General features: G+C 42.0%; 2 protein-coding genes across 12 annotated transcripts in view; one reads left to right on the top strand and one right to left on the bottom strand.

Moving 5' to 3' along the window:
* The window catches only part of INTS9 (integrator complex subunit 9), a 128,470-nt gene extending 120,193 nt beyond the window's left edge, over positions 1 to 8,277 (bottom strand). The window contains exon 1 of the mRNA XM_061426808.1: positions 7,944 to 8,277. Within this exon, the coding sequence (XP_061282792.1) occupies positions 7,944 to 7,952 (9 nt within the window). The 5' untranslated portion in view covers positions 7,953 to 8,277. The remainder of the gene's footprint in view (positions 1 to 7,943) is intronic.
* A 155-nt stretch (positions 8,278 to 8,432) lies between these two features.
* HMBOX1 (homeobox containing 1) overlaps positions 8,433 to 16,181 on the top strand; it is a 195,041-nt gene continuing 187,292 nt past the window's right edge. For 8 of the 11 annotated variants that reach the window (XM_061426816.1, XM_061426812.1, XM_061426815.1 and 5 more), the window contains exon 1: positions 8,443 to 8,755. The gene's annotated coding sequence lies outside the window, so the exon portion shown is untranslated. Of the gene's footprint in view, positions 8,756 to 16,181 lie in introns of all 11 variants that reach the window. The other 3 variants (XM_061426813.1, XM_061426809.1, XM_061426814.1) reach the window with 2 other exon arrangements.

The raw sequence follows: 16,181 nt of genomic DNA, 5'->3' as shown, positions 1-16,181 counted from the left end.
AAAATATTTGATAAAATCCAAGACCTATTCATGATAAAAATGATCAACCAACTAGGGCTAGAAGGGAACATCCTGAACTTGATGAAGGTATCTATAAAAAAACCCTACAGCTCAGGACTTCCCTGTTGGTCCAGTGGTTAAGAATCTTCCTGCCAAATGCAGGGGACACGGGTTTGATCCCTGGTCCAGGAAGATCCCACATGCCTTGGGGCAACTAAGTCCATCTGCCCCAGTTACTGAGCCAACGCACCCCACAGCCCGTGATCCACACCGAGAAGCCACCACACTGGGAAGCCCACACGCCCAACCAGAGAAAAGCCTGAGCGTCCATGAAGACCCCCACCCCCATAAATAAGCAAAACCCTACAGCTGCTCCCATCCTCAGAGGTGAAAGGCTGAATGCTTTCTCCCGAAGACTGGGAAGGGGGAAAAGACTGGCACCCCCGCTTGCTCCACTTCCATTCAGTATTGTATTGGAGGTTCCGGCCAGTGCAAACAAGCCAGAAAAAGAAATGAAAACATGGAGAAATCAGAAATTAACACTTCTGTCCACACAGTATTAACAGTCCCAAAGTGGAAACAATCCAAATATCTATCGACATGGTACATGGATATACAAAATGTGACATGTTCACGTAGAGCATGACTGAGCAATACCTGCTGGAAGTCAGACACCTAAGACTGTGCATCACATGAGTCAATTCATATGAAATGACCAGAAAGGGCAAATCTACAAGACAGAGGGCAGATTAGTGGCTGCCTGTGCCTGGAGGTAGTTATGAGGATTGCTAATGGGCTCGAGGGATCTTTCTGGAGCGATGAAAATATTCTAAAACTGGATTGTGGTGGCTGTTGTACAACTTTGTAAATTTACTGAAAGTCACTGCATAGTATCTTTTAAATGTATGAGTTTTGTTGTATGTTAAGTATACCTCAATAAAGCTATTTAAAAAAAAAATGCAAAAGAAGGACTTCCCTGGTGGCAGAGTGGATAAAAATCTGCCTGCCAATGCAGGGGACATGGGTTTGATCCCTGGTCCGCATGCCTTGGGGCAACTAAGTGCCACAGCACTGAGCCTGCATGTTGCAATTACTGAAGCCTGAGCATCGGAGCCTGTCCACTGCAGCGAGAGAAGCCGCTGCGATGAGAAGCCTGCACACCGCAACTAGGGAGGAGCCTCACTCACTAGAGAAAGCCCACGTGCAGTAACGAATAATAATAATTATTATAAAAAGTTTAAAAATTAAAAATGCACAAAAGTAACAATTATAATATCTTTTACATTAATACTACTGCTTGTTTACCTGTATTTTCACAGGCTGATTAAAAAAAATGAGAAGACTTACTAAATTAGAGCATCTAATTATGCATTTCTCTATTTTACTGGAAGAGAAAAATGCAGAAATAATGTATTCAGGAAAGGCCAATCTTTGCTTAAGCCATAAATTTGACGAGTAGATTATGTAAGACCTTTTATTATTCACCTTCCCTATCCCCTTCATAAGCATGAGTGATGGAAAATAAACTGTACCTTAAGGGCAAAAAGAGTGTTAGTTTTGCAATTTCTATTAAAGAATGGCTTTCTTTAACACCATCTATCTGATGATCTATCCATGAGAGAGCCAAAGTTCATCTGTTTGTGTTTTCTATAACTTTAACTGTTTTAGACCTTTAGGGCACTTCCTTCAGATATATGGTCGACTAGGACAATTGGAGAAGGCAATGGCAACCCACTCCGGTGTTCTTGCCTGGAGAATCCCTGGGACGGGGAGCCTGGTGGGCTGCCGTCTATGGGGTCACACAGAGTCGGACACGACTGAAGTGACTTAGCAGCAGCAGGACAACTGAAACTTACTTACTATTCTCACAGTCAAGTTCCCATCACAGTTCAGTCTTGATCGCTGAGACCCTTGGAGCTCTCAAGCCAACTCCTTTCTCTTACAGTCTTTTCTGTTCCCCTTTATCCTCTCTGTTAGCATTCTTGCCTTTTTCTCAGGATCGCTGACAATTCTGACACCTACCCTTCCGACTTAGCCCTTCCTGACGCCCCAACTCCTAGCTTCATGTCACTGGTCATCCTCTTCTTTTCTGCAGGGTGTGGGGTCTCCTCTGCCACTGAGGCACGCCTGACCCAGCTGCTTCTCCGATCTGCCAGACCCCATAATACTGTCATAATAATTACTGCTGCCGTGCATCAGTGCTTTCAAAGCAACACCACAGGTTCTTTGAAAAGTTCCTTTTGAGGATTCTTATGGCCAATAAGTACATACTGCTATATTTAAAATGGATAACCAACAAGGACCTACTGTATAGCACAGGGAACTCTGCTCAATATTATGTGGCAGCCTGGAGGGGAGAGGAGTGAGGAGAGAATGCATACATGTACATGTGTGGCTGAGTCCCTTCGCTGTTCACCTAAATTAATCGGCTGTTTTGTTGTTTAGTTACCGAGCTGTGTCTGACTCTTTGTGACCCCATGGAATTAGCTTGCCAGGCTCCTCTGTCTATGGGATTCTCCAGGCAAGAATACTGGAGTGGGTTGCCATTTCCTTCCCCAGGGGGTTTTCTGGACCCAGGGATTGAACACAGGTCTCCTGCTATACTCCAGTATAAAATTAAAAGTTAAAAAAAAAAAAAAAGGATTCTTACAGCACCACCTTTTTATCTGAAGAGATCTGATACATTTTCCCACATCCACACATCACTACTGTAAGGACGTTTTACCAAATGTGGCTCAATCTAAGAGACGAGAGGATGTGAGAACTCATAAAGGAGACAGTTACATTAGTAAGACATATAGTTAAAGAAACAGATGACGTCCTTGGCAAGGGTGGGGAAATACATTCTCATACACTACTGGCACAATGGTTAAGCCAGAGGGCAAGCTGGCCATGTCTGTTACAACATCAAGGAGGTACCTTCTAGGATACCATTAAGGGCATTTTTGGGGGGCAACAGAGAGTGAGATGGTTGGATTCCATCACTGAATCAATGCACATGAGTTCAAGCAAACTCTGGGAGCTGGTAAAGGACAGGGAAGCCTGGCATGCAGCAGTCCATGGGGTCATAAAGAGTCAGACATGACTTAGTGACTGAACACCAACATTTAAAAAGTACTTGAGGGACCTCCCTGGTGGTCCAGCGGTTAAAAATCTGCCTTGCGATGCAGAGGACACAGGTGTGAACCCTGCTCAGGGCACCGAGGCCCCGTTTGCCCAGGAGCAGCTAAGTCCACTGCTGCAACTACACCCTGGAGCCCAAACACTGCAACCAAGGAGTCCGTGCAGTGCAATGAAAGAGCCAGCCTGATGCACGAAGATCCTGTGTGCCGCAACTAAGACCCGACACATCCAGATAAATACATGAGTACTAAAAAAAATCTACTGACGCCAGGGCCCAGTGATATCTCTCCATCAGAAAGTTCACTGTAATGCTGTTGAGCTGCACAGTGGACCTGCTAGACTTTACTTCCCATAAAGGCAGGGAGTAAATCTGTCTTCTCCACTGGAACATACCCATTACCTTAAGCAATGCCTAGCACAGAGAAGGTGTTCAGGAAGATCTGGTGAATGAAGAAATGGGTGGTGATGATGACTGAAGAGCAGTTTCTGCCTGGACCTCAGTTGGTACTGGCTAAGCCAGGAGCGAACTTTCCATTGGGAATGCTAGTTCCGTGGCCATGCTGCACTCTTGGCCCTAGACCTTCAAGTACCCTTTGCTGATCGTCAGAGCAAATGGCAGAGGAATCTGAGTACTCAGAGCAAACCGGTTACGAAACCAACGTGCCACTACAGTTAAAAGCAGCAGCAATGCTGTCATGCTCGTATTGTATGTCAGATTGTGTGTGTGTGCTCAGTCGTGTCAAACTCTTTGCAACTCCATGGGCTGTAGCCCACCAGGTTCCTCTGTCCATGGGATTCTCCAGGCAAGAATACTGGAGTGGGTTGCCATTTCTTTCTCCAGGGGATCTTCCTGACCCAGGGATGGAACCGGGTCTCCTGGATTGGCAGGTGGATTCTTTACTGTCTGAGCCACCAGGGAAGCCCTATTACATATACACAAATACAAAATTTTCCTTTTAATTCGTTACTCACCTTGGTGTGTATATATATATATTTTGCCTTAAGTATAAAAGGTTTAATCTTCAGAGTCACCATCAGGACTTAGAAATGCCCAAGAGTAAAATATCCAGTTTAATCCCAGAGCACAACTGAACAGTGGTCCGGCCTTATGTCAGTTTTCAGAGCTCGAGGAAAACATTCTCAGGGGAAAAAAACCCTATCATACTGAGGTGGTGACAGAAAGGGCCTTTCTAAAGCTTGAAATGACATTACACCACAGAGACACACGAGGGCGCTCTAATCAACTAGCAAGGAGAAACACAGAGCTAGTGAAACCAGGTTGACATTTTAACAATTGTACTGAAAGAGGTGAATTAAGTCTTGGTAAAATTATGTTTGTTATTTACAGCAAGCCATCTTCTGCTCCTGATCCAAAGTTTGAGAAGCCAAAAGGATTCTGCAAGTCTTAAAACTGCAAGAAGAATCCACTGCTCTCAGATCCAAGGTAAGAATTAAGCACATCCCTTCCTAATGTTTGTTAAATTGACCTTGAGGCAGGATTTGCCCCTTTCAAGCCAGTCTTTTCTTTCAAATCTACAATTCCACTTGGTGGTTTACCTGTCCTCAGCTGGAAGTGGCCCATGAATCCATTTCTTTGCTCCATCTGCTTTCTTAAGAAAAATGGTGAGTTATAAGTTTGCACCTCTCCATCCCCGCCCCCAAGCCAGTAGTAATGAAAGAGCATTTTGTACAAAAGGAGTCCAGACCACTGAAGAAAGTAACTCACGGCCTTATTGAGGTTTTAAATTCATAAAGACAACTACAGCATATAATTTTCTCCATCAAATTCAGAGTATAGCATAGAGCGAGCGTTTAAGTGACCTTTCTTTCAGATCTTTAACAAGAGAACAACAGAACTGCAGAAAGTCCTGGATTCTGAGGCAATCAGGCTCATTTTACTAAGGATTATCATTTATCTTAAAATCACATTCAAACTTTCGTCTCAGCAAAATTACAAATAATTCCATGTCATCGATCCTTGAGGTCAAATTCAATAGTTAAAATGCAAAGTATTAAAACTTTGAATGCCACGGGTATACTGTGGTTGTATAATACATCCTTATTGACTGAATAAACTAGAGGATTCTCTCCAGCTCTGGAACTATCTACAGGAAGCATGACAAATAATTCATTTTTGAACTGCTATTTTATTCACTTTAACGTTCATCTATTTGAATGACTAAATCCCTGGCCATGATGTTTCAAACTTGATTTCTGTCAATGAATTTGGGTTTTTTTGGGGGGACGGGGGCTCCCAAAGTCTTTTGTTAAAGATCCTGGTGAGTTCAATTTTCTATGCTTTGCTGAATTTGGCCATCAGGGTATACCCAATTAGGCTCAATCGATACTAAAAGGGGAATAGGCTCTAAAACGTGCTAATTTAGAGGATATGTTTCTAATTTTCCTGTTCTTTTCAAAGTTGTCCTGATTAATTGAAGATGAATTTTCCTCAAATAAAGTTGCCTGATATTACAAAGAAAAAATGAAAGTGTTAGTCACTCTCAGTCATGTCCAAATCTTTGCAATCTCATGGACTGTAGCCCACCAGGCTCCTCTGCCCATGGAATTTTCCAGGCAAGAATACTGGAGTGGGTTGCCATTTCCTACTCCAGGGGATCTTTCTGACCCAGGCATCGAACCTGCATCTCGAGTTGCCTACACTGGCAGGTGGATTCTTCACTACTAGCACTACCCGGAAAGCCCAACTGTATGGGAAGCGTGACAAAAAAGAAGTCCAACTTGCTGTCAATGTTTCTGAAACCACTTTGCTGTGTTGAAAGATACTCCTGTATTATAAATCATCAAGTACCAAATGAGTTTTAGTTATTAGGTGGATGAACAATAAAGAGGGAAGGAGTATAGATAGAACAATTCCTCTTCCTCTCAGGCACTTTATGGTTCTTAAAGGAAAAAAAATATTTCTACTTTTTCCACGTTTTCACATCTCTAAATGAAGTAAGCAGGAGAATTTCATAAGCAAACCAAAGTATATGTAAATCAAACCCTAACTCTGATACCCTCAGCAAATGAGTTGTTACAGGAGAAGAAACCTGCTTCCCACTTGCCTGCCTTCGCACCACACACATTAACCATGATTTATCTTTTATTGACGAAACATGGTCTGTGTTTCAACGATTTAGGTGCCAAGCTCTTTGGCTTCTCTCAGCTGAACCTTCTTCAAGGAAGGCCCGAGCCCACTTGACATTCTTATCAGTTCAAGAACTACCTTTCCAAAGGAGGTGTATCTGACTCCCCACACACCCCCAGTATCCTCTCAATCCCCAAACCCTGAACATGATGACTCCAGTTCACCCAGATGGAGGTGAATTATAATTTTTTCATTACTTTGTATCTTCTTCATTAGATTGCATGCTTCTTTAGGACAAGGGTGGTGACTTTCAATTCTGCATTTTGAAATGTTTGGAAAACTGACGCAAAAGCAAACTGACACTCTCAAGGTTTACTGATCTGTGTGCCCTTCTTCTAATAGAAACAGCTTTAGATAGAGACAGTTTTAGAACTGAATCCACCTTTCTTATGTTCTCTACCGTCTCAAAGAACAGCTGACACTGTGCAGAGTATACATGCCTGTACCCTGTGTGGGTACGTACACACGTACTTTGCAAAAGCATGCTCAAATAATTAAGAGAAACCTTTTGTTTTTCCTCAAAAACTTCAGAAAGTAAAGCCTGACAATACCTGGCTGCAGGAACATGACTTTTAAAGCCTGAGAAACAGCATCTCACACCTTCTCTACTCAAATTATGCTATTACTAATTCCAATTAATTAGTTGGAGTGAATTAATTAAACCTGTGCACACTGAGAATAAAATGGCTCAAAACAAAAGCCTGAGCAGCTTTCCTATAAGCCAAGCGTCTGAGTTTTCTTTTTTTTTTTTTTCTGAGTTTTCTAATGCAAAACTTTTCCAGGTATCCTGGCATGTTCCATATAACCTTAGCTCACGCAGTCCCTGCTGCTGCTGCTGCTAAGTCGCTTCAGTCTGTCCGACTCTGTGCGACCCCATAGACGGCAGCCCACCAGGCTCCCCCGTCCCTGGGATTCTCCAGGCAAGAACACTGGAGTGGGTTGCCATTTCCTTCTCCAATGCATTAAAGTGAAAAGTGAAGTCACAAGCTCAGTCGTGTCCGACTCCTAGCGACCCCATGGACTACACAGCCTACGAGGCCCCTCCTTCCATGGGATTTTCCAGGCAACAGTACCGGAGTGGGGTGCCATTGCCATTGCCTTCGCTCTATATTGTAACGCCATGTAACAGTTCCTCTCAGCCCATCTTATACAGAATTTAAGACTCAAACCATCCAAGATCACACTCTGACTTCGACCTCCTTTGAATGATCAAAGGCAGTTAGGAGTCTATAACAGAGAATTAAATAAGAGATTAAGATCCGCCTAGAATTTTCCAAACTCTGTTCATGTTACCAAACCGTCTCAACAACTGTAAAAAGGAACGCTTAATCAAGTGTCAATCCCGTGGAAAGCAGTGTACCAATTATAACACTCACGTGGCAGCTGAGAAAAAAATCAACCCTGGTTCGTAAAGTCCAACCTTGGTCCGTATGTGAAGAAAGGTGACAAGATTCAGTCTCTAATCTAACCAAAAGGGCCGCGCCAAGGGATGAATTACATCTAGCAGTTGTGAAGGGTCTGAGTCGGAATTCAAACTCAACAACATCAGCTTTCCTTGGTTCACCCCACCTTCTAGTTTCCTGCCACCCCTTGTCCGAGACGGTTGCCTTCCTAAGGTGGAAACGACGAATTCCAAAAGGATATGCCCTCGGATCTAAGAACGGGGACTCACCAGTTTCATGCTGGACTTTTCGCTGGTAAGAAGCAGTTCCTCGACTTCTCAAACCCAGAAAGCGTCTTCCGGTTCAATCTCCGCCACGGCCCCGCCGAGAGCATCGCGGGACATGCAGTCTTTTTTCCCTACGCCCGTTTCCCGGCGCATCATGGGAAATGTAGTCATCTCTCCGTGCATCATGGGAACCATGGTCATCTTTCCTTTTCCTCTCCTCTTAGAACGCCTCCTTCCGTCAGCTCAAATTCATCCGCGCCGCCAATTCATCCTCCGTCTTCACCCCAGCATGATATCATGTCCCTCATCTGGGCCCAGAATCCATGGTATTCTGGGATATGTAGTCCCTACGGCTCTGGCGCCCCTTTCCCCTCCTCCCTGTGGGAAGACGCACGGGCGCGGTACTTGCCGGGAACTGTAGTTCCTTGGGGCCTCCGGACGTAGAGTCTCGCACCTTTACTCAAGGGAGGCAAAAACTACAACTCCCAGGGCCGCCCGGTGGCAGCAGGTGGGAGCGGGGCTGTTGATATCAATATGGCGGTTGTCAGCCAGACAAAGACAGTCAGTCTGATGTGATTGAGACAAGGGAGGTTTTTCAGGGGGAGACTGGGAGATAGGGGCCTCCCCTCCCCCTTCTCCTCTTCCTGCGCCGGCCTCAACCCCTCCCCAGACCCCTCCCGACGGGCGCCCCACGCGGAAGACACCCCTCCCCCTCCCGTTTTCCCCTCCTCCCTACCTCAGACCTCAGCCCTTCGTACCGGGACGTTGGGGAGGGGGCTGTGCCGGGCGGAGAGAACTCAGCAAAGCATTCTGAGGTGAGTCGAGTGGTTTGGAAGCCTCAAATCTCTCCAGTCTCTTCCCTCACTTCTTTCTCTTCACTTTTTTTTTGGGGGGGGTGGGTGTTGGGGGGAGTAAGTGAGTGGGCTGGGGATGAGTGTCTTAAGCGGCCCAACTGAGAGGAGGGAGGAAGCGGGGGTGTTTCGCGGGGGTGACCCGAACGCAGGGTCTGGGGTGGGGCAGTTTGTGGGGGCGGTAATTGAAAGGCGTCCGGTGCTCCCAACTCTTTTCTCCTGGTTGCCTCCCCAATGGGCGGAAGGTTTGAATCCTGGAGGTGGGGTCTCCAGTTTGGAGTTTGGGAAACTGTGAGGGGAATTTGAGGTGCGTGGGTTTGTTTGGGGTGCAGAGCTGTGTTTGAAACTGGGTGACGTGCACTCGGGCGATGGGTTAGCCTTGAATAAATGTCTCTGGAGAGGAAGTTCGGGAGCCGGAGTCGGAGCTTTTAGCTGGGCCTGGGCGGAGAGGCGTGCGCGAGGTGCGGCTCTGGGACCTCTGGGCTAGCGGAGCGGCGCCGGGTGGCCGCGGGGAGCAACTCGTTTGTGTCCCATCGGCGGCTCACACTCCTCCTCCCCTTCTCCCGGGACCCACCTCCACCCCAAACTCAGGGCAGGCGCCTCGGAGAGATGAGGTGCGGTAGAGGTGGCTTTTTGCATCCTCAAGTTGGTAGCTAGGTGGGAAAGGAAGAGTGTTCTTAATATTTTATTCCGGAACCGTGTTTTGGTTACACTATTGGGGCTACTTGGAAAGGAGTCCTCCACCCATCCTCACCCCGAAACCGTAGGTCTCGTTGGTCGTCTTCGCCTTCCATAGATGAAACATTACTTAAGATTCGGGGGCGGAGGGGTGGGGGTCGGGAGTGCCCACTTGTGTACGCGACCCTCTGTGTCTCCTGAAGACACGGAATGACTGTTGTGTATCCTGTGGTTGGGTGACTTATTTTCGTAGTAGGAAAAACTGTTGGAAATTGTTGAGGGGGGTGCGTGGGGACTCGCTAAAAGGCGCAGCTTGTATTTTTCTTCTACCCCACCCTGTTCTGCCTCGCATTTGGCTGAAAGCTGGTATGGAAGCGAGAGGAAACATTGGGTGAGTGAAGGGGAGAATGCACTTGGCATTACAAATACTGTACTATGGAAAGTTGAATGATGGTATAGAGTGATTACCGTTTTTATTTACCCTGAAGCTTTAAAAATCTTACGTATCATGTAGGGTAGAGTGATGTGACTAGTTAATTTCTATGGGATCCTGCAGGTGTGGAAACCTCTGCCGTCTCTCTCTGCCTGCCCGCCCGCCCTCCCGCCCTCCCTCCCTTCAGTGCTTCGTTTCTGTTCTGGCATGGTACATTTCTCTTCTTTGATGGACATGCTGCCTCCTGTGCCTGTTTCTTTAGTTGGTTCTATGTGGTTGTGCTTTTAGTGGTTTTGCTGTAAGATGCATCTTTCGATGAAGAGGACCTGCATTTGTTTTTAATTTGCATTTATTTCTCAGGTAATTATCACATCAAGATTGTAGTGCTTTGCGTTAAACTTATTTTAAAATTGCACAGCTGAGTTAGATCTAGTTGAGTTAAGTGTGTAAGTCAAGGTTGGGAAATTTGAATTCTGATTTCCCCCCTCCCCCCCGAGTTTCAATTGGAGTTACAAAGGGAAGAGGATTGCAACATCTCTTGTTTCTCACAGTCTTTAATATTTAAAAACATTACACCAGAAGAATTAACATAATTTGTACTTCTTTCACCCGGAAATGTAAGTTTTTCAATAACCATTCTTTTGTCATATATTTTTAGTATAATGAACTTTTAAATAAATTGGCATAATTTGTCTTTTCGACTGCTGAGAATTTAATGTATTTACATATTTGGCTTATCAGTTCTTGAACCTATCAGTAAAGGACCTTAGATACTCTAAAAACTGGAAGTTACATCATATGTAATTATATGGTATGTTTTATAACCTGTGATTTGCAATTTCTGTGGTTGGTCATTTACACAGATAAGCTGACTTGTAAGTATGAGGTAGCATATTTATTTAGATTGACCTGAATAGAAAAAAAAGAATGTGTTTTTTCTAAATCTCAAACTTAGGATATACAATGTGTTGATACAAAGCTGACTTTTTAGTTTGTTATTAACTAGAATTTCCAGAATTATTTGTTTTAATCTTCTATTTTAGCCTGAAATATTACCTTTGCAAAAACTGGAGAAATATCCTATATAACTCCATATAACAGTGTTTTTCTGCTTAAAGATATTCTACTAAACGGTGTCTTTAAATGTTCAATGATTATTTTATAAATAGAAAAACTAAAATGTTTGTTTAGAGTTGGAAAACTTTAAAATATAAGAATATATTCCCTTCCCCCTACCCTCATGTCAGATTTTGGTTTATTCTATGGAAATGCAAAGTTACTTACTGAGAAAAGCATTCATTAAACTTTTTCTGACTAGTGGTTTGGTTGAAGCCAAATATATTCCTTGCATTGGATGGGGTGATTCTGTTGCATTTCAGGCACTGAGCAATAAAATGATGTAAAGCCTTTACTGCAGGTTAAAGCATAAAACATTCTCAGCATGTGGAAGTCATATGGTTTACGAAAAAAGTAGAAAATCAGGGCATTGGTTCCTGTCCAGCTTAAAATTTCATCTGGTAACTGTGAAAGAGACACATTTATTTAATATGATTACTTCTAAAAATGTTGCCTATATAATGAGAAGTTGAAAATTCAAACTGTTTTTAACCAATCTGTTGCTAGTTTAGTGTACAGCGTGCTGTGAATACTGTGGTTGCAAATGTGCACCAAGGAGCCTTTAGGGGTCAGCTTTATCTCAATGTCTTTAGCGAGGCTTCATTTTTCACTGCTGTCTGAATAAATTTCAGTCTTCTTAGCACAGATCTTAGTTGAAGCATCTAATTGAAACTTAGTAGCTCGGTATTGGTAAGTTACAAATATATTGCAACAAACCTTTCCTTGGTTCATGTTTTGAAAAAAAAAGAAGTAACCAGTTTATGGCAGTTTTTGTAGCAAGTATTGATTGGATGGCATTGCTTGTTCCTGAAGATATTAAACACACTGGGAGTGTTTGTGCTTAATTTGTTCATTTTGAATCTTTTGATCATTATAGTGAGTCCATCCCACTTTTAATGTTTCAGGTGGTTTCTATGTTCCCTGTAAAACCATGTTTGCTTTTTCTATTCATTTCTTTGCAGTTCTTCTGGTATTTTTGTATGCAGATCTTAAAATTTGACTTATTTTTCTCGGGTATTAGAAATTTATCCTAGGATGTCACTTTTCATAAGTGAAAATTGGTATACTCTTCAACTTTTAAAAAAGGTTAACATTTATAGATAAACTTTAACAAGCTCAATGCAAGTGTGCTGGATTTTTTCGTTTTGTGTATCTGCTTTATTTAGGTTTTTTTTTTACTTCCAGGTTTAATTTTATAGCTCCCTTTGCTGTTTGGCTAATTTATTCTTTGAACTGTTGGCGTTTACTTCTCAATTTACTAGAAGTTTATAAAAAAAGCTCTTTGAGTGGAAATCACAGGTTGTCTGAAGTGTCATATATGTACATTCACATATATAAAGCACCTTTATGTGTGCTTTTGTATGAAATTGGTATATACCTATCAGACATACAACCCATAAAAAAGAAATCTGAACCACAAGTAACAAGAAGCTTTAAAAAACTCAAGCTTGAAATCAGAGTTTGCACCACCACGTTTGTTCACATTATAGAAGTTATGGAGATTTTTAGTATTACTGCAAATCATGATTTTTGCAGATTCTGCCAAAGTCTGCTTCTTTCCAAAAGAAAGCTAGTGGTATTGAAAATTTTCTCAAAATAATATTAATATGTGATTAAATTCCTAGATGCAGCACCCCCCTCTCCCCCTATCTGGTTACTCACTGGTCTTAGGTACCATCCTAAGTAAAAAGTACGAAGATTTTTTTCTGAGTGATTCGGTCATGTAAAACTTTTACAGTGAGCCTATTTAAATATGACCCAGTGTTTTTAGATAACTTGTTTTTGTTGGTCATAGATGAAATGAATTGGAAATTTACTAACATTGTTTTGGACACTTTCCAAGAGCATTTAGTTACTGGAAGGGCCTGGCTTTAGTGTTGTTTTTACCTTACAGTGGTAATAAGGTTGAAGTTATAGTAAGTTTTTTCAGTACATTTTTTTCATTGTTCGTTATAGTACATTTGTACATTATAGTACATTTTTTCAAAATGTAATATTTTACAGATCCTTGACTTAGACTATAAAAATAGTGGTTTTTTGTTTGTTTGTTTATTTGCATTTACAGACAGAAGAGAAAAACATAATTGATTTAACTTTGAAGTTATGAGTTGTTTTACTTTTTTTGAATCTCAGGAGTTATCTGCAGGCCCCTTCTAAGTGATAAAATGATTTTGATCCATTTAAAGGGCGTTTAGGTTTTCCTTAAATTTAGAGTGCTAAATATAAGAATGTTTGCTAAATCTCACAAACTCTAGCTTTTCTGTCCATGTTCAGTGATGGTCTGCGTGTGGTTTTATAGCTCTCTTTACTGTCTGCATATTAAACAATTAGTGTGGAGTTGCCTGGTGGCAGTAATTTTAAGTTATATAGTTACATTTTTAAAAGAGGATAAAGTCAGATGCTGTGCTGTTGTTGAGAAGAGGGTGATTTAATACTAAACCTTTCTGCTTTAAGGTTTTGATAAAGTAACAGGATCATTAAAATGTGCAGCTTTTGGTTTGGACCTGGTCAGTGAAGGCTTAGACTCATCCTCACTCTTCCTTTTCTAATCATGAAGTCAGGCTGAATTTTTCTCCTTTGTATCTGTCTATTCACTTGTTTTCATTCTATTGCTATTCCCTTAATTCGGGTCTTCGTCCTTTCTGTCTTTCCACAGCCCTTCTTAACTCATCTTCAGGTTTCCGGTTTGGTTTTTTTTTTTTCTTTCATCCTTATGCTCCCACCTGAGCGATCTTGCTAAAATAAAATGTGAATTTGCTTGTTAGTCATACTTGGCTTATAATCCTTAATTGGCCCCTTAGCCCTTAGGTAAAGGCATATTACCATTCAACCTGTTCCAAATCTTGGCTCTGCCCCGTCCTAGCTGTGTGACCTTCAGTTCCGTTCAGTTCAGTCGCTCAGTCGTGTCTGACTCTTTGCGACCCCATGAATTGCAGCACACCAGGCCTCCCTGTCCATCACCAACTCCCGGAGTTCACTCAGACTCACATCCATTGAGTCAGCGATGCCATCCAGCCATCTCATCCTCTGTTGTCCCCTTCTCCTCCTGCCCCCAATCCCTCCCAGCATCAGAGTGTTTTCCAATGAGTCAACTCTTTGCATGAGGTGGCCAAAGTACTGGAGTTTCAGCTTTAGCATCATTCCTTCCAAAGAACACCCAGGGCTGATCTCCTTTAGAATGGACTGGTTGGATCTCCTTGCAGTCCAAGGGACTCTCAGGAGTCTTCTCCAACACCACAGTTCAACAGCATCAATTCTTCAGCGCTCAGCTTTCTTCACAGTCTAACTCTCACATCCATACATGACCACTGGAAAAACCATAGCCTTGACTTAGACGGACCTTTGTTGGCAAAGTAATGTCTCTGCTTTTCAATGTGCTATCTAGGTTGGTCATAACTTTTCTTCCAAGGATTGTGACCTTAGGCAGATCATTTAATCTGTGCTTCAGTTTTCTCACCTGTTGAATGGGAAGAACTAGTCCTTACTTCATAGGATTATTGTGAGCTCTTAGAATGATGTCGACATATTGTAAATGTTAACTATATCGTATTATACCAGATATTTTATGCTCCTCTTCCTGCCTTATATTTTATCATTACCAATCCCAGACCCTATAGGCCTTAGCGATCGATGCCAAACAAACCTCTTTAGCATAGACAGGGTTGGGTGTTCATTTGTGAGAGCTGCAGCTGTTACTAATGTCTTCAGAAGTAAAGAATTGTGACCTTTAAAGTATTATTGCTATGTTTATGCTTCCATAGTCTGTTGCTGTGACTTTTGTTTTTTCTCCCAAAATAAAAAGTAACATTATTTAAACCATAGCCTAATTCAGGATACAATTTTAAAATTCACTTTCCTAGCCCCTGCATGCTTAAGTTTCTTACCTAAATCTCCCCCTGTTAATCTAACTTTTTGTCTTATAACTTCAGTGAAGACCTATTAACTTTGTGTAGTTTTCTTCCACTTTCCCCCTCTGTTCCACCCCCAGAAATCTGAATTCTTGTTCCATTTCAGGTAATGTATTTTCTTTACATTGCAATTGGGACAGTTGAATACTTGCTTTATATGATCTGGAAGCCACGTTTTAGACAGACATCTGTTTTATTTACCTGCTGATGTTTATACTTGAGGTTGGGTGGCTCCACTGCTTCAAGTTGATTTTCCAAAGTGGTAGATGATGCATATATGGTGATTTATATCTGTAACCCGTTTCTCTCAAGGAGGAGAAAGAATGACTTGTGTTTACCAAACTGAGTCTCGTAAGGATAAATGTTACTCAAACACAGGACACAGGGTAACAGCTAAGGTATCAGTTCAGACTGCAGAATGTAATTTTTGTAGGAGGCTATATTATGACTGTAGTTTGCAACCACCAATTTAGCCAGCATTTGCCTTCATGGAACATAATTGTTAACTATGGGGAACTCGAAAGTAGCTATTCCAAGTATTAACTTTATCTGGTTGAAAATCCATTTTCTGGAATCAAAGGTAGCCAGCCTATGTTTAGTTTTATATTATAGCTGTTTAGAGCCATTCAGGTCAGGAATAGTTGTGCACTTTGTTGTCTGAGGATGACCTCTTTGTAAAGATGGCATGGTCTTATTTGGAATACTGTGTCCTGCTTTTCAGTAAACTCACTTTGCTTCAGATGTGCAAGTTCTAAGGTTAAATATAAATTTGTTTTTGAGTTTTTTTCCCTCTCAGAAAAAGTTTATTCCTTCAATAAAATGTAATAATTAAAAAAATACTGGTTGCATTTTAATGCAACACAGGCATCAGCTGACTTGATCATCTTTGGTTAAACAAGATATTGTTGATGACTGCCAGCGATTGATTACTTCTCATTTTATGTTTCTTGGTTGACAGCATTTCATTTAAGTGCCTTTACTCTGTTACTGACAGTGAAAGTTTGTATTACCTGGTTAGGTCTCAGTTTTCCAGTCTGTTGAATAGGGGATTTAGGTTAATTTTTTAAATATATATAGTATTTTTGTTGTCATTGATTAAAAGCTATCCATTTACTTGTTTATTTTTAATCTTTAAATAATTACAGGTTCATAGGCAGTTGAAGAATAGAGAGGGCCTGGTACCTTTCACCCAGTTTCCCCTCCTGGTTACATCTTACATAACTTTTGTGCAGTATTAACACCAGGAAATTGACAT

The sequence above is a fragment of the Bos javanicus genome, chromosome 8 (genome assembly GCF_032452875.1).
Source record: "Bos javanicus breed banteng chromosome 8, ARS-OSU_banteng_1.0, whole genome shotgun sequence".
Taxonomy (NCBI): domain Eukaryota; kingdom Metazoa; phylum Chordata; class Mammalia; order Artiodactyla; family Bovidae; genus Bos; species Bos javanicus.
This window is presented reverse-complemented; position numbering and strand designations above follow the sequence as displayed.